Source organism: Coloeus monedula (assembly GCF_965178545.1).
Source record: "Coloeus monedula genome assembly, chromosome: 1".
In the NCBI taxonomy this organism is placed as follows: domain Eukaryota; kingdom Metazoa; phylum Chordata; class Aves; order Passeriformes; family Corvidae; genus Coloeus; species Coloeus monedula.
The window spans coordinates 75,382,459-75,405,285 of record NC_138781.1 but is presented as its reverse complement, the minus strand read 5'-3'; the positions used below and the strand labels follow the sequence as shown (position 1 = coordinate 75,405,285).

The 22,827-nt window shown below is 36.2% G+C and overlaps 1 protein-coding gene across 2 annotated transcripts in view; it reads left to right on the top strand.

Annotated features, from left to right (window-relative positions):
- The window catches only part of RELCH (RAB11 binding and LisH domain, coiled-coil and HEAT repeat containing), a 76,573-nt gene that overhangs the window by 11,085 nt on the left and 42,661 nt on the right, over window positions 1-22,827 (top strand). For both annotated transcript variants that reach the window (XM_082296494.1, XM_082296495.1), the window contains exons 2-10: window positions 5,312-5,401; window positions 13,372-13,443; window positions 13,552-13,607; window positions 13,718-13,831; window positions 15,807-16,010; window positions 16,100-16,191; window positions 17,169-17,477; window positions 21,820-21,895; window positions 22,271-22,366. In XM_082296494.1, coding sequence (XP_082152620.1) covers window positions 5,312-5,401; window positions 13,372-13,443; window positions 13,552-13,607; window positions 13,718-13,831; window positions 15,807-16,010; window positions 16,100-16,191; window positions 17,169-17,477; window positions 21,820-21,895; window positions 22,271-22,366 — 1,109 coding nt within the window. The remainder of the gene's footprint in view (window positions 1-5,311; window positions 5,402-13,371; window positions 13,444-13,551; window positions 13,608-13,717; window positions 13,832-15,806; window positions 16,011-16,099; window positions 16,192-17,168; window positions 17,478-21,819; window positions 21,896-22,270; window positions 22,367-22,827) is intronic.

The window sequence follows — 22,827 nt, the reverse complement described above, 5'->3', positions numbered from 1 at the left end:
CAACATGAATATTCTTAACAGTTTTTTCCAAGCCTGTGCTATGTTGTGTGTTCCCGTTTGATAATGCTACAGTAATTGACAAATAAAATTGTATTAAGCAATCAGGTAGAATGTCTTCAAAGAGTGTTTTTTGTTTGGTTTGGGTTTTTTTTTTTTCAATGCAAAGTCATGTTTGTTTTTTCTTCTCCAAATAGTGGTGTGCGAGGGTGGATGTTGGGAGTCCAGCTGATGGCCCTGATACAGCATGATGGGTATAAGTTATTATCCAGACCTTTTCTGTCTCAAAAAAACCCAAAAAAGATTGTATCTCCCTACGATATGTGTAAGCTATCTGCCTACATCTGTTTCATCCTCCATATAGCCATATAATTCATGTAAAGCCTAGCTTAAACTGGGAAATATATTGTCCTAGTATGTGCAATATCTAGTGGGATATTGCAGTCTGATCCTGACTGGGAAGGATTCACTTCTAGTTCCATATGTATGCTAATCAAAACCTGACTTCCAGTGGCCAGTTATTTCTTCAATCAGTTTAAAATGTGGTTATCCAGCTATTTCACTCAGCAGTTTGAAATATAGCAATAGTCTGGTTTCAGGGTTACAAATATTTTTCAATACAAGTGAACATTTAGTTAGCATTGCAAAGTGAATCTGTCTTGTACAAGCATAGTATCATTTCTTCTCTTTGAATTTCAAGGAAAAAATGTGGAGTTCTCGGTCTTCATATGCTCCATTTGGTTAATTGTTAGTACATAATATGATTTCCTGCGATCTTAGAGAAAATATTACAACTGGGCTGTTTTATCAACTAGTAACTTTTTAGAAGCAAACAGCTTCTAAAACATTAATTTTAAAAATATTTTTTCTTGAGCCTTCCTGTCAATAAGTAATGCTGCTTAATTTGGCTGCGGTTTTAGTTGATTTACAGTGTCATGTGCATGTAAAGATTATTTAATGTGATTTTATAGAAGACTGCAACTTACCTCTGCTTAATGCGCATACTGTGACAATATGGCTAATATGAAAATACGGCTAATAGGATCCTTGTTGGTGTCCTTTAGGGTAAGCTGGTAAAAAACAATCTTTTTATCATCAGAGTGAATGAAATGCAACCTTTCTCATATTATGTATGTCAGTGGAAGGGGGTGTATCACTTTGAGGTTTCCTTACATTTTCCTACTTTGGTACTTATGCTCAACTTGTAGGGAGAGCTGGATATATGCCTAGGGAACAGAAGGTGTCAGCAGAAATCTGCATGTCATCTGGTGGCAGTTCTGGGACTAAGGAAAGAATTAAAATTCCTTTCCTCTGGAATGAAGCAATATTTTAAAAGATTGTGTAAGTTAGTAATCAAAATGTAGTGTTGAACATGATTTTTAACTTCACAAATGAAATTAAACACATTGGATTTTTAAACAAATGGATTAAATAACTTCTTAACTCTGAGTATCTTTGAGTACATGAATATTGGCATTCTGATTTCACTCATCCTTTTCCAGTGGTAAAGGTAAGAGACAAGAACTGTGCACAGGCTCTCCTTTATTATCCCAGTATGTCTCCTGGAATTTCACTAGTATGAATTATGAAAACCCTAAGCCAATTTCAGTGCTTCCCTATGCACCCGTGGCACCTTCTTGTTCCATATTGAGGTGATCCATGTTCTGCAGTTGTTTGTGCCTGCTTGTCAAAATTGTTCTTATTACTTTGCTTTTACTGTTTCTGAAACATGAAGCTGACAGCAATTATTTTGCCACTATTCACTAGGAAAGCTTTTAGCAGAAAGGAATTGCTAATTCTAGAGTGTTTTAATTCAGAGAAGTAAGTCTAAAATCCATGCACAGGAGACTGTTGGTAAGAATGCACATACCAAGACAACAAAACGGGTTCCTGCTGCTGTGTCACATTGGATTTCTTTCTGAGAAAGAAGCAGATTTCAGCCAAAGTGTACTCCTTTTTCACAAGTTTCTCCACAAGAAGTTCCTTCGATATTCTTTGCCAGATAACTTAAGGCTAAGATTTTTATTTTTATTTTAAAAATTACTTAAGTATATGTTTTCTTCTAATTTTTTTTTTCTTTTCCCCTTTCAATTCAGAAAATAATTCTCTTTTCTGAATGCTGTAGTTGAAATGCTTCCACTCAGTGTCTTGGAGTACAACTATTTGTACTTCAGACAAATGCTGATATTTCACATTCTTCAGGTGAGCTGTGTGCCTGAGCACAGCCCTTCCCTTTGGTTTCTTTCCTTCAGACAGCCCTGCCCATTTTCCTAACAAATGAGGCTGTTGTGCTGCCAGCAGGGAGGTACCTTTTACACCCTCTGATCCCTTGCGGAGCAGGTACGTCCTTAATGGAAGTGTAAAATATGAGGTTATAAGATGTTATTCCATGATTTTTCCGGACAGTGACATGAGTTGTAGGAGTTAAAGCTCTGCTGATGCCTGCCTACGAAGACAGCGGTAAGTAGCGAGGCCCCAGTCTCCGTTCGGTGACATTTTAGGCAGGGGAGGCGGTGGCGCGGGCTCGCTGCTCTCCCCTGTGGGCGCTGCTCAGCAGCGCCCTGCCCGGCGGTGCCTGTGTGCCGTGACTCTGCTGATAGTGAAACTTCTTGCGTTAGGGGCTGCGGTACTGGGCGTGTGCTTTTGTGTGGGAAGGAGGGTCAGCATTACTGGCAGAGTGAAATCATGGTAGCGGGAAACAGGCCGTGCGGTTGGTGTTCCTTAGCACATCTTCCTTGGTTTCATCAATCTGAGTCTAGCTGCTTGTGCATCTTCACAATGTTGGCCTGTATGAAAAGGAAGTCAGATGTTTGCTTTTATTATGAACACTGTAATGATAAAGTGAAGTCTAAATGGTGAATGTACAAGTTTCAACCCTGAAAATTGCTGCTGTGCATGCAGGGGTGGTGCTTAAGGCAGTTTCTGGGTGTTGAAATAGTAAACCCCCTTGGTGTTGCTGAGTTCCAGGTCTGGTAGGACCATTAAGGTTGTAGAACTGATTGATACTGTGAGTTGTTGGATTCGGTTGCTGGTATGATCTTAAACAGCTTCTGTTGTGTACATCCTGACAAAGATTGTGATTACCCCCTTCTTTTTTCTAGGCAACTGGGTTTTGGTGGTTTGGGGTTTTTTCAAGAAAATTTTGGCTTTGGCCAGTAAGTTTGTGTTTTATGTCCGGGTTTATCAGTTTTCAGAGGAGAGCCTTGGCCTCTGAAGTGCACCACTAGTCATATAAAGAACTATTGAGTTGCTTATGGCTTTAGATGCTTCAGTAATTGTTATGTGGTTGACTTAAGTTGAAAATTTGAGCATTGTTTCTCTGATATTACTTTGCTTCTGTTCACAGATCAATTAGAAAATTGATCTGTGAAGATGGCAAGACTGCGGGAGGGAACTGTTTTATTTCTGCATTTGCCATAGCGATGCTGTATGTGAGACTTGGTTGATTCTCTTCAACATCAGCTTTTCACTGAGATCTCCATTTGAATGTTGTGTATTAGATTTCAAAAAATGATCTTGTAACTCCCAGTGGAGTAAGTTGGAGCAATATCTACTCATCACGGTGTTGGGTGTTTTGAAAAGTCAGTTCTAAAGACTTTCATACTGTGCATGCAAAATTCATGTTTGCTTTTGAACTTAATCTCTTCAAATGTGATTCCCCACTGGTTTGTTTTCACAACAGTCCATTTTCCAAAGATGATATAAAACGAAGAGTTTGTACTGTGTTGCTAAGCTATAAAGAACAGCCTACAGAGAATTATTAAATCAGATTAATGTCTGAAAAAATTGGAGAGGATAAGACTGGAACCTGCACATGAACAAGGATGTTTAAAACCAATGGCTGAATAGAGACTCACTGAGGAGCAACAGCCTGTTTCATTGTTTGGATAAGAAAACATTGTAACAGGAAAAAACCCTGTGGTTAGATATGAACTGTATACTGTCATATATTATATGTCCATGGAACAGACAAGTTAGGGTTTTCAGGCAAGTTTTGATATTGTGGAACTCGGCTAGAGTAGGTAAGTTTAGTATTCTCTGTATCTTTTCAGTGTAAGTACTTTCATCAGTCTTAATTCAGGTGTTGTTATTTGAGTGCAGTGCTGGTCTACATGTAGAGAGGATGTCACAAGACCTTACAGTACAACTTAGGCGCAAATATACAAAGAAACTCATTAGTAGAATCTTTTTTGTTCTGTTTGTTCTTTTTTTACATAATGCAGAATGGGAGGAGATGTTAAATACTTAGTGATGTTAGTCATGACAGAGTTTGACTGACAAGTGATGAAATTGCTTCTATTTCCACTGACAGTTAAGAGTTTTTTTGACAGCTCTGTGGAGTTTGTTCTTTTTTAATGTGACTACAGTTCTAATGTAATTAAAATTATTTCTGAACTGCTACATAGAAATTAATTTCAAAGGAGAGGAAAGATACTAAGGTACTTAATATAATTTCTGCATGTTCAATTGTGCTAGGAACATGTTCAATTTATTTTGAGTTCTGTTACCAAGTAATTTGTGCATTTTTATTATAAAAAGGTGAACATGTGCTTCAACAGACATATCAAAATTGCATTTTGGTTGATGGTTTTTTCTTTGCCATTCCCCTGAAATGAAAAATGTCAAGATCAGATCCAAACCTTATGCTGGTTATGGAATTTCTTGATTTTTTTTCTTTTTTAAATTAAGAATTTAATTGTAGAGTGTGAATGTTATACCTGCAATAGCATGAGCTGTGCTTCCTTTGCTTTTGTTAGATACTGTGTTCCTTAATAAATGTTGATTAAGTGAGTACGTACTGAAGTTAAAGGCTAGGTCAGGAGATTGTAAAAAAGTATTTGGTCATGTTGCCATGCCTTAGAATACTAAAAATGGGAAAAGGAAGTAGAGTATTTGAGGCAATTACAGCTTCCTGTTAAACGGGAACTATGTGAAACTTGTCACCCAACAGTTTGGTTTCTTTTACATTCTCACCTGTGTGTCCAAGCCAAAGTCCCTGGCCCTTGTGGAAAAGAGGAAGTACTGCAGTGCACTGCTCCTCATTTGCTGTGGACAGACTAGAAATGCCATTTTTTAGAGGGAGCAAGAATCTCTTACAGTCTGTGTTCAATGAGCTTGCTGTAGTGCTGTATTTTTGGTTCAAATTTACTGATGTACTCTTTACTTACAGACCTTTAGAAAATGCAGTAAAACTTGAGTGTTGCAGAACATGTAGCCTCCAATTTATAGCTCCTTAAACGAGATGCTGTTTTGGCTTTCTCTAGAAAAGACTCTTCAGGATTCTTTCTGATAATTTTTTTTTCTCCCCCTTAAGATCGTGCTGGAAGCATCAGTACTCTTGATTCTTTAGATTTTGCAAGATACTCTGATGATGGCAATAGAGAAACCGATGAAAGAGTAGCAGGTAAGTGTTTCATATGTTTTAGGAATCACAGAATGTTAATTTTACTGTTTAACTTGTTGTTTCTAGCATAAGTATATTTAAATGAACATTTCTGAAGATGACAAGATTTTACTGAGGTGGTTTAACTAGGCACTTAGTGACAGCATCATGCTTTAGACACTTCTGCTGTAGTTACTGTAAATGTTCAGGCAGGTGTCCTTTTGTATGATTCCAGATGTCACCAGTGCAGAAACAAATACTATAATTGAAAACTGTGCCCAGCTTTTGACAGTAGAACTGTGTATTGATACTGCCTACTTGATATTGACTACTGCTGTTAAGCTGAAACATACAATTAATTGTTCTACATAGTGGTCTGTGACTGCTACATGGGTGAGAGCTTTCTGGTGTAAAGATCTGTTGCAAGTCATCTTTTAAATATGGCTTTCATGGAGATCAAATAAGCATTTCCAAACCCAGAGCAAATTTGGGATTTACACAGTTCCACAAATCTTCTTTGCTACAAATCTTAATTGTAGTGCTTTTCTCTCGTATTTGATTCTTTGATTTTATAAGATTGGTTTAAAGGAGTGTCTTTTTTTGCCTTTTGCTCTGTGCCTTTGGCACGTTTAATTTAGGATCTATTACATCACCAAAGGCAGAACCTTCTCTTACATTTGAAATTATTTTAGTAACCACTTTTGTATGTGATCCATGTTTCTCTGTCCAGGATTTTTTCCAAGTTCCTATATTAAGTTATTCACAGCTTCCACCAAGAAACCCATAAAAGCTCTCTAAAAATGGCTACAGAGCTCTGTTTGCTTCCTGTCAGTTAATACTGTTCAATATCCTGAGCTCATGGAAGTTGTCCATGCTGTGACTTCTGCTCACATGATTGAGCTTTATGAAACCTGAAGTGATGCAAGCAGCTGTGTCTCTGTTCCACTCTATTGTCTCTACTCTACAAGCAACAGAAAGGCTGATGAAACATAGTTCTGTAAAGGATCTTGATTCTGAAATTTCATCTCTGGGTCAGTGTGAAATGGTGGGAAAATCTCATTTTTCTTATCCAGCCAGTGTTGCTGAGTTAAAGGACTGGATGAAATTCACAAACACGAAGCAATACCAGTGTTTTGGTGTTCTAGCCTAGAACTATAGGAACTTGCTGTTCTTCAATTTATGTAGAAACTTCTGGATTCTTACTACTATCTAGCTACTCTCTTTTTCAATATGTGTATTGTATATGTAGTCCTTTTCAAGGAGGCAGTAGTTGTAAATAGAAAACTAATCTTATAAACAAATTGTGTTCAAGGAGCCCAAGCATTTATGAATTGTCTCCTGGAATGCAAGGAAGAAACAAGCAAAATCCCAGTATTTTATTTCTTTTCATTATCTTGGTAGGTTTTTCCTGATTCTAGTCAGTATTTCTTGGCGATAGTGTTAGTAGAGAACTAGTCTGATGTTTGCTTGGAGCTGTCCTTGGAACTGGGTTAGAGATGCTTATAGAAAATATGGACCAGTCAGAATTTGCATCCAGCAGAACCAGTAATCTTCTGACAGAACATTAGTAACAAAATATTGATTACTTCCAATATGAAATTAATACAGCTGAAAATTAAGTATCAAGACAATCTTAAAATTGATCAGTATTTTTGATAATTACCATATAGTGATTGACTCCTGTCATATGTAATTGATGAGGAAATTGTATGTCAGGGTATTTACGTTACAGTTCTGTGTTCCTTTAGAGATGTTTTTCAAAGAGTTCTTAAAAAGTAACAGAAGAACTTGAACAAAGTAAGACTGAATATTATTTCTGGATGTTTGTAAAGACTGATAGTTTTCAAAAATATCCCGTTTCTACTTAAAATTCTAGTTCGGTCATAATTGCTTAAAATGTTGCCTCAATTCTGTTAAAAGCCGTCTTCCTGAGCAATTTCGAAAACTGATAAGTATTTATTTTGTACATTAAAAAATTATGTCAACAGAGGTTTCAAAACTTTCACAAATCCAGTTCCTTCTTTTAACAAACTCTGGCTTACAACTTCTGCTTTTGAAGTTGTTCTTAGCTGCAGATGCACTTTGATACCTAAGTGGAAGTCCATCTTGCTTATTTCTTCTAAAATTCTTTTTGTTCAGTTAAGAGCTTTGATGCTTAGGAGATTAAAATTGTAATCTGTTGTGAAAGCTTGAGGCTTTCATATGATCTAATAGTCATATTTTTCTTTTGATAGTTCTGAGGATGAGGTTTGAATAGTTTCTCTTTGTAAATGCCCTTCTCATGCTGCTATCTTTGTTTTTTACTGTTTGGACAGAACACATGATTTCCATATCAGTTCCCTATCTTATCAAATTAAAGATAGGAAATAAATGCACATCAGTCACTAAATGAAACGGATGAACTAGTTCCAAGTCAGAAGAACTTTAAAACTGAAGTTATAATATACCCACTTTACAAATGCTTTTACATCTTGGCAATGTTAGAAAGCCCCAAATCAAAAAAATGTCTGCATGCATCATCCAAAGCCACCATATTCCATTTGCCTGTTATGGGTAGTGGTAGACTTAGCTGCTATATTTTTTTGTTTTAACAATCAAAAAATTCCTGGAAATAACTGTGTCAACTTTTGTTTGAAATTGATTTCAGTATTTAAAGACTATTAGACCACTTCATTTCATCTGGTATTAGAATCAAAATTTGACCTAGAAGCAAACATGTTTTGAAGAGTTGCTGTGAGCTTTTCACTTGAGAAATCTGATAAAAGGAAGCTACCTGAGCCCTTCTATAATGTTATTATCAGCTTGACTGAAAAGATGCAAGTCACAGAAGCCAGTCAGGGTGTGGATAAGTATGAAAAAACTAACTGCAATTTAGAAAACATAAATTTTCTTCTTTATCTACCCTATCTTAATGAAAATGAGAGTTACGTAACAATTTGGATAATACATTTAATAATGTATTATAATGCAACAATAAGATAAAAAAAACCAAAATGCATCCTTACAGCTTGCAATTTACTAGATGGAAACAACTTGTTCTCTAAGACTGCTGGTAAGTTTTGAATCCTAACTCATGTATTAAGTGCTTGAAATAATTGTTGCTAGGATAAACTCAGTACTGAAGGATTTGGTAGGGTTAGTAGACCTCCTCCAAATACTCATAATTTCCATAAAGCAGCTAGAGAATGGAAAACCTGTTCCCTTCCTGTGTAATAAGGGTATGCCTAACTTGAGTACTCACAGCATTTGCTTTAAATAGGTTGCCTGACATTCAGTCTAAAGAAATGAATCTTCTGCCACATCTTAAATTTGCCATGGTCTAAACCCCCTACTTTGCATAATTCAAAATGTTTATTATTGCTATCCTGCCTTTGACATAACTGAGAATCTGATCATTTTAAAAACACATGCTGTGTTTTCAGTGATGATAAAATTAATTCTTACAATCAAACTCTATTTCAATCACACGTAGTCTCAGATTTTCCTGTATTAGCATTGATTTCTAGCTAGGCTGAGTCTCTGATTAGCAGAATGAGATTTGAAGGGAAGAGAGAAGTTCAAAAAACACTTCATTATTTGTAAGAATTTCATTTATCTAGACTTAGGTTCACAGTTTCTGCTTTTTACAGAGCCCTTTTTTTTTTCAGTAGATACTATTAACTTATGCACACCAAAATCAGAGGAAAATCTTTTTAAAAGATCAACAAACAAAATTGAAAAAACAGAACACAAAGGGCATCTGTAATACAACTATCACTTGCTAACATTGCACTTTGTTCATCCTGAAAGCAGATCTGGTTTTGTCTTCTCATTACCTGTCTTAAGCCCTCTGAAACAGTTATAAGCCTCTTAAATTTCTTTCCGGGTTGAAGGTCTCCAAGGGTTGAACCTGAAGACAAGTCTGGTGTAGTTCGGGTCTTCTCTGTAGCTGGTCCTGTCTCATTGACTTCAAAGCATGAATGAGGCTACTGAGTCAAGTGTTGGCCTCCCACTATTAGAGTGACAAGCTGTCTGATACTTGCTTGTGAACTCTCCTGCTGGTTTTCATTTTTGTCGTGTGGTAGTCATCTCTTGTGCTGAAGCACGGCTTTTTGATTCGGGGCTGTTTGTGTTATGTGCTGAAGTGTTTCACATTTCAAGGCCACTTCTTTTCTTAATTCTTATATCAGCAAAGTGGGAGTTGGGAAACCTCAGGTTCTGAAGTACGTTTGTGACAGTGGCTGCATTGCTAACTGTTGTCAGAGAATTTAAATTTCTTCTGATTGACTCAAAATGTAGGCACAGATTCATCAAATGTAATGGGATGTCATACAAGTTTTAGAGGGCATGATTTAGGACATCTGAAGTTCTACATTTACTTGGCAAGGAGGAAAGACTCAAAATGGCAGGAATAACAAAGCTTGTAGCAGTATGAACATTTGAGGAAAGCTGGGTAAGCGCAGGGGCCCTTGATACTTCAAAGGAGAGCTACTTTTAAAAGAAAATGTCCAAATGCCTTATAGTGGCTTCACAACATAAAACTACCCTTCTACCATTATCTGAAGTACTGAGTACTTCATGGTGAAGTATGCAAAAATCTGACAAGGTAATTCATATGTACAATATAATGTTGTAATATAATTGGAAATAATACTGCTTGTACAATGCAAGTGCTGGATGATTTTAGAAGTACTGTTTATTTCCTCAACTTTTTGGCCTTGGCTCAAGAAAATTGCTGTTCATGTAAATCTCAACTAGTTCAATCCCAGATTGCAGGTTGTTCTTCATAGGTAACTTCTCAATCTATGTGAGTCAATAGAATAAGACCCTTGAGAAAGTTTAATTTTGAAATTTCAAAGCTCAGCAGACAAGCTACTCATTCCCGATGTGCACTTCTCTTTTAAGGTGTATTAGATTAGCTGCATGAAAGCTGAAACATTTAAAAATGGCTGTCTGAAAGCCTTGGTCCAATGCATTGTTGCTTGCTTGAAAGATTCACCCATTTTAAGTCAGACTTTGTAATTTTTTCCAGGATGGTAGCTGTAGTGATTAGAAATTTTTAATAAAGAAAAAGCAGAAGAGCCATTGAGATTTGGAATAGTTTTCTTGCCTAAGGCAAACTAAATTGTTCAGAAATGCCCTTTCCTTGTAGGAAGATTAACCAACATCAAGGCTCTAAATTTCTGTTCTTTGCTTTGCTGGTGTAGAGGAGTATCTGTATCCTTCTAAAGTATTCCTTTCTTAGGCTGTCTGCAGCAAAACTTCTGTGCATCATTCTTGAGGAGTGTCAGCTCCTTCACCAAGTGCTAGGAGTTCTACATGTTATCAGCCTAGTCAACCATGAAATTAAACCTTAGCTGGCTTTGTCAGTGCTTCTGAAGGCGTAGTTTCAGCCTTGTAGCAGGAGAGGGGAAGGGAAGAGGCATCAGGTCATTTATATTAAAATCAATACTTCATAATGGTGACAAAGAAAGGGGTTTAAAAGTTGCCTTTTTATTTAAGAGAATGTTTTAGAATCAACAAATGAGGGTTTCTAGTGTTGATTTCATTGGTAGACATGTTGAGTTAAAAATCATTACATGTTTTGGCAGAAGATCACATTTCAGTATAACTTCAAGAGCTTTTAATCACAGCTTAACATTTGACTGAAGTTAATGTTATAGCTATTTACATGTATGATTGTATAAACATGTACAAACTTCTTCAAATAAAAACTACATTTGTGACTGGCTTGAAAGCATCAAGGTTTGTATGATGGCAATTATAATGGTGGCATTACTAAGATTAGATGAGGTACAACTGTGTAACAGTGCTGTGTTGTGGTAGAATTATGTGGCTGTTGTGATATGCTACCAAATGACAGCTTCTCAAATATACTGTGTCTAGAATCTTCTACTATGTAACAGAAACATGCAGCAGAGTAATCTACTTTCAAGGTTGAATGGGGAAAGTCCTAATGATTTCTAGGAATTTTCAGCATCATTACAGTTCACTAAAAATCAATTCTTGCCGTCTGACATGGGTTTGTCTGACATGAGTTTTTTGGCTTTCTACGCCTTCAGACATGTCTTTTTCCTATTTCCCTTAATTGGATTCCTGAGTTTTTATAGTTTGTGTTGTTTTTCTAACTTTTTTTATTATTTATATCATTCTAGTGCAGGGCACTCCTGATCTGCAACTGTTCTGGTCTTCAAAAATATTTTACAAGAGTAAAATGTTAACACATAGTCATTTCCATAAGAAAAATTACTTAATTTGAGTTAAATTTTTCAAAAAGTAACAAATTAGTATCTTGCAACTGTGAATAAGTAACTCAAATGTGAGGAAGTGCTAAAATTAGGTACTTACTTTACCATGAGAGCATTTTCTAACTTTGTTGCACAGAAGTATTTGCAGATCAGCATTGCTGAATGCTAGAGAGATTTTACATATTTTATTCGTTGTATCCTCAGTTGCGCTTTTGTATTGCTGCAGTAAAATTCTGTGCATCAAACAAGTTACTTTCATGTAGCCAATGTGGTGTACTGTAGTTACTCCTTCAGTTTTTATGCAGAACTGCAAACTGAGTGAATCTTTTTTCCATGAGTGCTAATTAGCAAAAGAGTCTCAGTAACAGATGCTCAACAGAGGAAATGGTTTTATTTCAGTAACATTTTTTACCAGCAAGGGCCAATGCAGTGTTTCTGCTGTGCTTTGTCCTCTGAAAAATGCCATGTTAAATTGTTTCCAGGCAGTGATTAAAGATCTCATTGAAACTTTCTTGTTAAAAAGGTGCTACAACACTTTTCATTTTGCAGGGGAATAAAGTAGGTACGCAACTATTCTAAATAGGTTATCTAACACTTCAGCGTGGTAGGTGTTCTGTGCTCATCTCTTCTAGTTGAGTATGAGAGTCCTTCCTTCTGGTAACTGTATGTTTAAGTGTGATGAGATTAATCTGAGAATTAATGAAATGCATATATTTATCTGGTAATCTCTTAAATAGGTTTCCTGAGATGTTCTAACTGTAAATGGCTGTTAAAAAGAACATTTGCTATGTGTTTTGCAAAGGTCCAGGGGGTTAAAATTTGAAGCCACCACATACCTATGACCTCAGCATCAAAACACATGAAATCCCAGTGCACACAAATCACCACTGGCCCTTTTTGGAGGAAACATTGGAACATGAGAAACATATAACAATGACTAGGGAAATTGAAAGGTGAATTTAAGAGAGAATGGAAAGCTGAAATTAAGTATTTTTGAATTTAAAGCTGACTCTAGATCTTTGAAAATCACTGTAAACTTTCAAGAATAATGGTGCAAAGACTTTTTTTCTTTCAAGCTTTTTTATAAGTACTGCAGAAGAGCTGCATTTTTTGGGTATTTTGGTCTTGTGCATCTCTTCATTTGAATTCAGTGAACTGAGTTCAAAATCTTAATCAACTCTAGGACATTCCTAAAACTCCACTATTTTTAAAGAGAAATTTAAAATGAGATTATTCTTTTTAGTAAGATAAAGTACATTTCAAGATCTCCCATTTAAACTGCTAAAATTTTGGTGTATGATCTAATTCTCAAAAAAAATTCTGTGGTTTCAATGGGACTGTACATTAACTTCATGGTTTAAGCTTTGCTACATGGAGACAGCTTCCTCTGCTGCCATGGCGTATTTGCTTCATTTAGATCTGTGTTCTGATTGCCCACGTACTCTTCTTGCCCCAAAAAAACAGAACATTTGACAGCATCAGCTCCCATATATTATCCCAAAACCTTACAGCGAGTCCTTGTCAGACAGCTTGAAATTTTGACTCAGCTAACCTAAGGCCAGTGAAACTATGGAAAACGTTCACCAGTTTGCTTTCAGACCAACTCTGCTGCATGTGTTCATAAGTTCCATAAAGATTGCATGCTTTATTTTTAATACAAACAGTATCTTTTTTTTCACACCCATCCTTGCTTTTTATATTTTATTTTTGTTTCCCTTGCCTTGGTTGGATGCCTGTGTGTGTTTAATCCAAATCCCTGTCCAGTCCTGGAGTTTGAACTGCGGAAAGCCAAGGAGACCATACAGGCCCTTCGAGCCAACCTGACTCAGGCTGCAGGTGGTGTACATAAACCTTTTCTTAAGTCTCTACTTTAAACAATGTAGAAGTATCTGAGCTCATCCTCTGTGAGAGAGTAAAATTTAGTTACTCTTTTTTTCTCCCCAGAAAATGAAGTTCCTTTGCAGGAACGAAAAAATTATAAATCAAGTCCTGAAATTCAGGTAGGTGGCTGGTGATAAATGAGCTTTGCATGGATTTTAGTATGGATATGCTTCCATAGTTGGAAGGGAGATAAACCAAAGTTCTAGCATGTTTTCTTTTTTTTTTCCAGGAGCCAATCAGACCTCTTGAGAAAAGAGCTCTAAACTTCCTAGTTAATGAATTTTTACTGAAGAATAGTTACAAGCTTACATCAATAACATTCTCAGATGAAAATCATGATCAGGTAAAGTTTGCTTGTGGATTTGTTTGGGGTTTTTTTACATGCCTGCTTTCCATATTCTGATCTTGTCATAAACTCAAGTGAACTAAAATGATTTTTGCTTCGTGTATGTGAGTATTCTAAAGGTTAAATATGTTAGTTAGCATTTTCATATATAAACCATGGTTTGAAAGCACAGCAGTTTGAGCAGCAGTTTCCCAAAATTTGTAGGAAGAAGACAAGAGTGCTTGCATTCTTTAAAGGAAGCAAAACAAGAAGTGAAATACTGTGAGTTGTATATTTCTTTGTATTCTGGTGTGGCACACGTTCAGTTAAACTCAAGGATCTGATTCTCAAACATAATCTTTTCCTTAAATCCTACTCAGTTGACTTGTGCAGGCTATAAAATTTACTCATTGGTTGTCTTCTGGGCATTTGTATGTGTGTGTGAGTATACTTAATCACCTGTGGCACTGAGTACAGTATTGAAGAAGTTCTTAGTAATAAGGTGTTATGCTAGATCTTTCCAAACATAGCTGTGCTTGGATGCATTTTTCTTAAGATGATCAGTTTCAACATATCTCTGTTGGCTTACATTTGATGGAAAGAATATCTTTGAATGTTTGGAAGGTTCTAATTACATTCTGACTGTTTCTGGGTAGAACACCCAGTAACATCAACACCCAATATGTATTCATCACAAAACTGGAATATTACCAGAAGAATTAAATATAGAGTTTCATCCAGTTTTATCTGTAACTGGTTTTCCTATACTTTTCCTGTGTTTCATATCCTAATCGGTACAGCAAATATGTTGTTAAATAGAATTTCTGAATCATCACCTTCGCTGAGTATTTGCACTTAACGTCCAAATGCTTGTGAGAATACAGCCCCCAAAAGAGAAGAGATTAATAGTTTGTCCTTACTATTTGTGTTCTCAACTGAGAATGTTTTGTGTTGAGACAATTAGCAAAAAAAAAAAAGGCAAAATTTTTAATTCTAAAAGGTAAATATAAATATACTGCAATTAGCATATATTAGGCACATATTTTTCTACATTATTCACATAATTCTTTGAGAAAATAATCCTTCCTCAAATAAATGTACATGACCAGACTATGGAAAAAATACAGTGAAGGCTGGGAACAACAAGAAAAAAGTTTAAACAAATACTTAAATTTACTGTCATTAAGGAGACCATCACACCTCTTGTGTAACAATGCATGTACTTATTTATATATACAGACATGGAGTAATCTTGTACTAATAGGATGATAAGATGTCAATGAGAAAAACACAGAGTGATGGATTGAGACAGGGAGGCCCTTGTATTGTTTGCACCTCACTATCAGTCATCTACAGAGCTGTTTGAGCTGTTTTGAGCATCAGGAGGAATTTCTTCATGGAAGTGTTAAACGTTGGAACAGACTGCCCAGGGAGATGGAGTCACTGTCCCTGGGGGGGGGTTCAAGAAATGACTGGACATGGCACTTAGTACTTGGGTCTTGCTTACATGGTGATGATCAGTCAAAGGTTGGACTCAATAATCTTAGAGGTCTTTGCCAACCTGAATGATTCTGTGATAATGTGACTGTCTGCCTCAGGGAAATTACACTTGCACTTGTAAATGAAATGGGAACAAAACTGGTATCTCTGCCTTGTATCAACATGCATTGGCTTCTGCTAGAATTTGAGCAATGTTATTTCTGATTCTAAAAAGTGTTCATGTCTTAGGAAAAACCAGTAACGTATGTGGTTTTGGAAGGTTCTGTCTCTAGTATGTTACATAGAGCTGCCTTTAGAGTGAGACTGCTTTGCTTCATGAAGTGGATCCTTCCTCTACTATTGTTTCTTGATGAGTTAAGCTTCTATCTGATTTACTACAATGCAGTCTTGATGTGATTATTTTGCTATTGCATCACCTGTGGTCAAATGAGGAAGAGAAATGAAAATAAAAGGAAGTATATTGTATGCTTTAGTTTCTTTTATTCTTTTGAAGGATTTTGAACTTTGGGATGATGTAGGATTGAACATTCCAAAACCTCCTGACCTGTTACAACTCTACCGTGACTTTGGAAACCATCACGTTACTGCGAGAGATGTGGTGGATGCATCAGTTGGAGTAGAAGATGAGGAGTTAGAGGCTGACACTCCTATACTGGGGACCGTCCCTGTGTTTGACACACCACCACGGTCAATAGAAGTAAGGCTGTACAGAAGAAATGCTGCAGCTGTTTGCTGAACTACTTAGCTTTATTGTACTAAACTCTTTTGTTTCTGTCTTGTGTTTAGCAATGTTTAATAGTGCAAAAATTGGAAGATCAAATTAGTGTGTTAAACAGTGAGAAATGGTCTTTGATGGAACAAATCCAAAGACTTGAAAGGTATGTACTTATCAACGTACTTGACTGCTGATAAATGTTGAACAACTTTTCCATGTTTTTCTAGCACGTATACGAAAATATAACTTAGATATAGGAAATTACTAGGAATTCTTCAGGGCAGTCTTTCCTTTTCAATACATGGTACTTGATTTAGAAAAAGGAAGAGACTTCAAACTGACTATTTCCCTATTATTACCTGTATAATTTAATTTTGTAATCAGTTTTGTTCTTTCAATGTAACTTCTTTAGTTCTTTGAAAGCCGAATCACTTCTGATCTGTTTTACATAGGTTTTTTTCTTCAATTAGCTTTATGTCACTCCTTGGTACAGCTTGCAAGTACTGTCAAAAAGATGCTTGTTTTAACACCAAATGTCTTCTTTCTGAAGAGCAAGACTAGTAGACATGACAGTATCTTTAATAACAGCAAAAAAAAGATACTTAAAGCTTAGGTCAAAACATAATTCTGTAAGCCACAAGATATCATTCCTCTTATGAGGTGTACTAATGCAGCATCTGGGAAAGTGCATAAATTTTAAGTGGCTTTATTGACTTGCATACTTACCATTTCAAAGCCAGATAGGATAGTACATATTGATTCACCACTGTAGTGTTTTAAGTTTTGCATCCTAGATAGAGTTCCATCTTGTGACAATTTGTGTCTCAGCGCTCATATTTCAGCCAGAAGGAGATAAAACTCGTTACTCACTTGTTTCATTGATTCACTCAGAGTGCAACATTTTTCCTGCTACTAATTATTTACCAAAGTACTCAATGAAACTTGTGCTTATTTGAACAGTTTGTGTGATGAAAGTTATTTCTGTTACAGGAAATTTTTAAACATACATGAATTGAAGAAGAGAGCTCTTGAGTGTGTTGAGCTCTTCAGTATGTTGTCTTTATTTCTGTGCTGCAGTCGTGTGATTTGAACAGCATTTGCATGAAAGCTACAAAAATACTTCATATTTTGCTCTTTCAGTGAAATAGATCTTCTCAAGAATGAAAACTTTGCTGTGTCAACAGTTTATGGTGTAGCTCCCCATCCTTCTTTAAAACAAGTGCCTCTCACAGTCTCAGAGGACAATGGACGGTACTTGGATATCAAGAGCTCTGAGAATGACAATAAACATGGAAACATTGAGGAAACAAGCCTTGCTTTATCAGCTGAAGTGGATTCAAGGACTTCTAAAGATGATATGCTAAATTCTGTGCCCTCTAAAGAGGCAGAGAAACTGTCCTCATGTACTCCATCATCTAAAGCTGCAGTCCACTTTGATAAACCTAATAGGTTAGTGATAAGTTGTAAACTGCATGTTATAATTAAAAATTCTTGTAAAGTGAGTAGATATTTTTCTAACAGTGAAATTCTGCCAAATGAATAGATCATTTGTGTTTTGAAGGCAAATAAAAGGCTTAACATACCTTTAGGGTACAGTGCTGATATTTTTATATTGTTCCTAATCTCTTTAGGAGGGAGTATATATGATAAACCTACAGTTTTACTATTAAGTTTCAGAATTTCTTTTCACTTTCTACTTGTTTCTAAAACCAGGCCTGTTTCTTGCAACAAAAAAATAGGTACAATCAGAATAGTGAATGGGAAGACAAGATAGTTCCATTCTCTTTTAAGTTTTAATTTCATAATTCTCTTCTGTTCTGCTTGAAGACTTGTTGGAAAAATTTTTTACCGTTTCTATGTAGATGTGTATAACTCTCCTAGTGAGCAGTACTATTTTTAATTTACTTATTTTTTAACTATCAGAAAGGTATCTAATGGCAATACTGCATTTTTGAGTTTTGATTTTGTGGCAAGCCTTCACTGGGTAGCTATGATTCTATTAACTAAAATAGGGTATTCGTGTTGTGTTATTACTTGGAGACTGAGTTTGTAAGTGTTCTTGAGAAAGCCCTTTCAACCTGTACAAGTGTTTTTATAGTGAAGAGGGGACTTGTTCATTAAGTGATAGCTAAACCAGTGTAGTCATCAGGAGTAACATGGACCACAAACATAATGAGGGTACGTACAACTTGTAATTTTCACCACTGTGGACAAAGATATGCACATAGATCACCTTATGATCTTACCATTTCTGTTCCTAGGGAAGCAGGCAGCCATCCTGCTTTGTATTTTATCAGTTCTCTTAGTGAGCTTTTGCTGGTGTTGATAGTGTAATTTGTTTCTAGAATTATCTTTCCATCTGAAAATACCAAGTAGAAATCTGTGTGACATTCTGTGCAGACGGAAAAATAAATGCAAGCTTGTAGTGGGGGGAAGAAAAAGAACACCCAAAATAAGAGTTGCTAACCCTGCTAGTAATTATCTTTTCTTGCAAACCCTAACAATCCTTCTTTTTCTGGATTTTCTGTACTTCTTGCACTAACTTCTAGGGTCAGGGCTGCATTTTCAATGATGTCTTAACTTTTAGAATTGGATAGGAGGAAAGGTTTCTGATTTCTGAATATAATACTTTAGAGTCTCATAACAAATTTCTTCTCTCTTAGTTGACACTAGTGTTTAACAGGAAAGTAGAGCAGCTTAGATTTTTCTGTAAAATGGTCAGTGGTTTGATTTAAGCTTTCCAGATTTTTTTCTTTTTCTTTCGTATCCTAGCTGAAAATCTAGACTATGTAGTAATCAAAACTTACAGCTATTGTGCACTGATTGCTATATACTTGTCTACCTGCTTTCATTTGGCTTGTTGCAAGTTTCTTTTTGCTCAGATTAATGGTGAGTGCTGGGTGGCATGAAGTGCATGAATATTAGATTGATGGTTTGGGGATAGTGAGGATGTATATCAAAATAGGATTAAATCACTGAGTGAGGAGTGAACTGTGTATTTCCAGTGGAATTTATGACAGAGTCTAGAAGAACAGCATTTGTTTTGCTGCTCACAGCTGTTTTAAATATAACTGCACACAGATTTATTTGAAAAGTAGTTCAATGAAGCCATGAATCCCCATTGAGTTAACTTCAGAAGTCCCCTCAAATGCAATTCACTGCAGAAATAAGTAATGCATGTGTAATATGTAGCTATTTTTGTACTCCGCTTTGGGCTTAATGTGTCAGCGAAGGGTCAAAGGAAAGCATATTTGTTTTATAGATCAGTGTCTAGTACTAAATTTTCTTCCTGGATTGTGCCCTAGATTTGTAATAATACAGTATATTTTTTTTACTAAGAAAACAGATTATTTGTTAAATTTTTTGAGGTCTATGGGAGAAGCAGCAGAATAGAAATGCTGGATATTTATTGATTTCAATCCAGGGTTATTTGTAGAAGACAATTACTGTAAATTATTCAGAATGTATTAAGGGTTAATAACTAAGACTCTATCCTAAAAGGCAAGATTGTTACTACTGTATCTGTAGAGTGTATTCTTGGCATAAATCTTGCCCAGATGGGAAGAGAGAAGAGGAAGTGAGCCTGTTTTGTGTGACTGCACTCAGAGCAGCTGTGTGTGCATGCTGGCAAATGAGGACATGGCCATCATTGGAAAAATGCCTCAGTTAACAGATTGCAGTACAAAGCACTAGCAGTGGCTTAAATAGACTGCACCACATGTGTTTATTCAACTAATTTAAGGTGTGTGGTAATTTGCACCAAATACAAGGTGTCTTCTGTATATAGCAGTCCTGGCTTTTTGAGTGAATTGACTCTTTTGTCCCAAAGTATATGGAATAGAATAATAGTGCTCGGGTTTTTATTCTTTGTACTTTCTTATGTTTGAACGTCTTCACTACTGGCATCTGTTGGCCCTTGAAGAGACTTGCCACTGACTTGTGTGCAAGAGGCCTTGGTCTTCTATCATTTTTGTCCAGCGTAGCCATCAAGGATGTTTTTTAGACTTCATTAAGGAGAAGCTTTCTGGACTCCAAGTATAGCCAGCAATTGTAACAGGATCCACGCTGCCCAGAGGTTGCTGTTATTTACTGCACAGGGACATTCAGTGACATATTGTCATACTTACTTTTCAGCCTCTGCAAAGTGGGAATGGAACTTTGCCCTTATGTAGGATTTTAAGTAGGATTCCAAGTGGAAAAGAATATGACATTCTGTAGAATGAATGCTAAGTTGAGGGACAGCCTGGGCAGAGGGCTGGCCAAGGCCTTGCCTCTGTGTTAATGTTAAGCTGCTGCTTTGCAGTGCTTGCTCATGTTCTCCAAAAAACTGTAGAGTCTTGAGTAGAGCTTGTAAGTCTGTCAGTCAAGAATATTTTACAGCATAAGGACTAACATATTGTGAAAGAGATCCCTTACAAGTAGCTATCATTTAAGTAGTTTATTAACATTTTAAAAGTGAACTTTGCACAAAACCAAGCTGATTAGAATTAAAACAAGCTTCCTTCATTAAAATTTAAAATTTACTTTAAAAATCCATACTGTTAAGAAAGAAAATTGATTTTAAATAATAAATAAAAATTCTTATTTATCATAATTTTCTAAGTTGTGAGAAGAGGAAAACTGGTATATTTATCGATATCAGATTAGTTTAAGTAATTATAAGTAGGAGCTTCGATTCTTAATGGGCTTTTTCAGTTAGAAAAGGGTGAATGATAGTGTATTTACTGTAAGAAGTATTATGTTTCAATCTATTAGATAAAATGCACGTCCATGCCCATAATTGTGTTGAGGATTCTGTGCGCTCGGGTGCGTTTTTGAGGGTTCAAAGTTACCAGTTTCCACATAATAAACAGGAGTTGTCTCCTCTCAGTGTCTTTGGAGGATTCAAACAGCAGATGATGATAATGAGTGAGATGCTTTCTGTGCATGTTTTGGAAGACAGATGTTGTTTTTCTTCTTTAAACATAGTGGATGAAGCACTGTTAGATTAGCATCTAAGTACAGGCCTCAGATAAGGCGCAGAGGAAGTTGTCATTACTGGGAAAAATAGAGTGCTGCTGCTTGCCTGTTTAATGTAGTGGTCAGTAATTGTTTTCTGAGAGCATTTCTGCCAAATTATCCTCTTCAGACAAGGCTGTTTTGAGGCTGTTATCAGGGTTTGATATGGATGTGTAAGGCTTTGAGTAGCTCAGCTGTGTTGGCTGGTGCTAGATGTGGCCATGAGGCAGTGCTTGAACAGAGGCACCCTGTATGAGGACTTAGACAGCAGTTTAAGGTTGATTTTGAGGTTCTGGCTGCATTTGAATCCAAAGTTAGATCCCAAAGTGGCAGTTGAGCAAACTCTTATTTAAGCTTGAAGCTTGTAACTTGACTGACTACTCAAATGCTTTTGTTCAATGTGCAGAATTGGAGCATTGAGCAAAATTACTGTTTTGTGTGATTTTTGCGCCCACCCCACCCCGTTTGCATAATTGTATGCTTCCTCTTGTATTGCCTAAGCTTCCTTTTCTTCATGCTTTAGTCCTATTTTTGTCTGTGCAGCAGTTTGAAAAATGTTACATTTTTTGGAACTAAAAGTAACTTCTTAATTAGGACACTCAGGTTTTTTTCTTGCTGCAAACTAAACACCCTAAAAGTCAAAGATAATTTTCAAACCTCTGTAGTATGCATCACTTAAACATGCTTTCTGGATGTCATTTTACCTAGCTGATTAAACCAGAGTGAAAGGACTTGCTTTATCACCTTTCTGATTTATGCTTTTCCCCCCATTCCCTTTTTGATGGTATTTCAGGAAATTGTCACCAGCTTTCCATCAAGCACTACTGTCTTTCTGTCGGATGTCAGCAGACAGCCGTTTGGGATCAGAGGTATATTTCCAGTTGACATAAACTAAAAGATCCTTCATTTTGCATGGCACCAATAGGTAAACAAGCAATAATTGCTTTGAAACAAGACATAGATGGAGAGATGAATCTATGTGCATGAAAGTTAAGAAATAAGGATATGCTTTCAGATTTTATGCTTAATAACGAACCTAGTGGTAGAAGTGTAATTACCGGGAAGTTTTGAGTCTCTACAAGTGGATTCATGTAAGTCAAAAACTTACAGCTTAATGTGTGGGAGTAAATTGAATACTTTTCTGGTAAGTGATCAGCCTGCTGCAATTTTTATTATTCCTTTCAAATGGTATTTTTCTGTTCCTGTGCTTCTAAAAAAAGCAAACAAGCAACTTGGTTTTCTAGGTGTCTCGGATTGCAGACAGTGAAAAAAGTGTAATGTTAATGTTGGGACGCTGCCTGCCTCATATTGTTCCTAATGTGCTGCTTGCAAAACGAGAGGTGAGGAACCCTGAAATTTTACATTTTACTTTTATCATGATATTTTGTTGTTCATTTTGAAGATGCTGTGTCTAATTTCATGAAAGTCTATTACTTGCAATCATGTTCTTACTTTTGTGCATGCATCTCTGCTCCTAGAAAATGGTTTTACACCTCTGTCAGGTGAGTTCAATAAATCTGCATGGTATCCTAATATTTCTTCCTCTGCTTAAGGCACCCATTAGTGTTCAGCAAGACTGTTACTGTAGGTCCATCTATTTGTGGCAGCACAAATGTTTTTGTTAGGGAATACTGTATCAATGTGCATTGTAAAGAACAGGGGCCATGAGTTCAAACATTGTTTGGTTTATTTTGTCTATCAGTTTAAATAAGGAATAATGTTCAGGTTCTTTTGCAGCACTATGTACTTCAACAAAAATAATTTTCAACAAAAAAATTATTTTACTGTCTTTTCTTCAAAG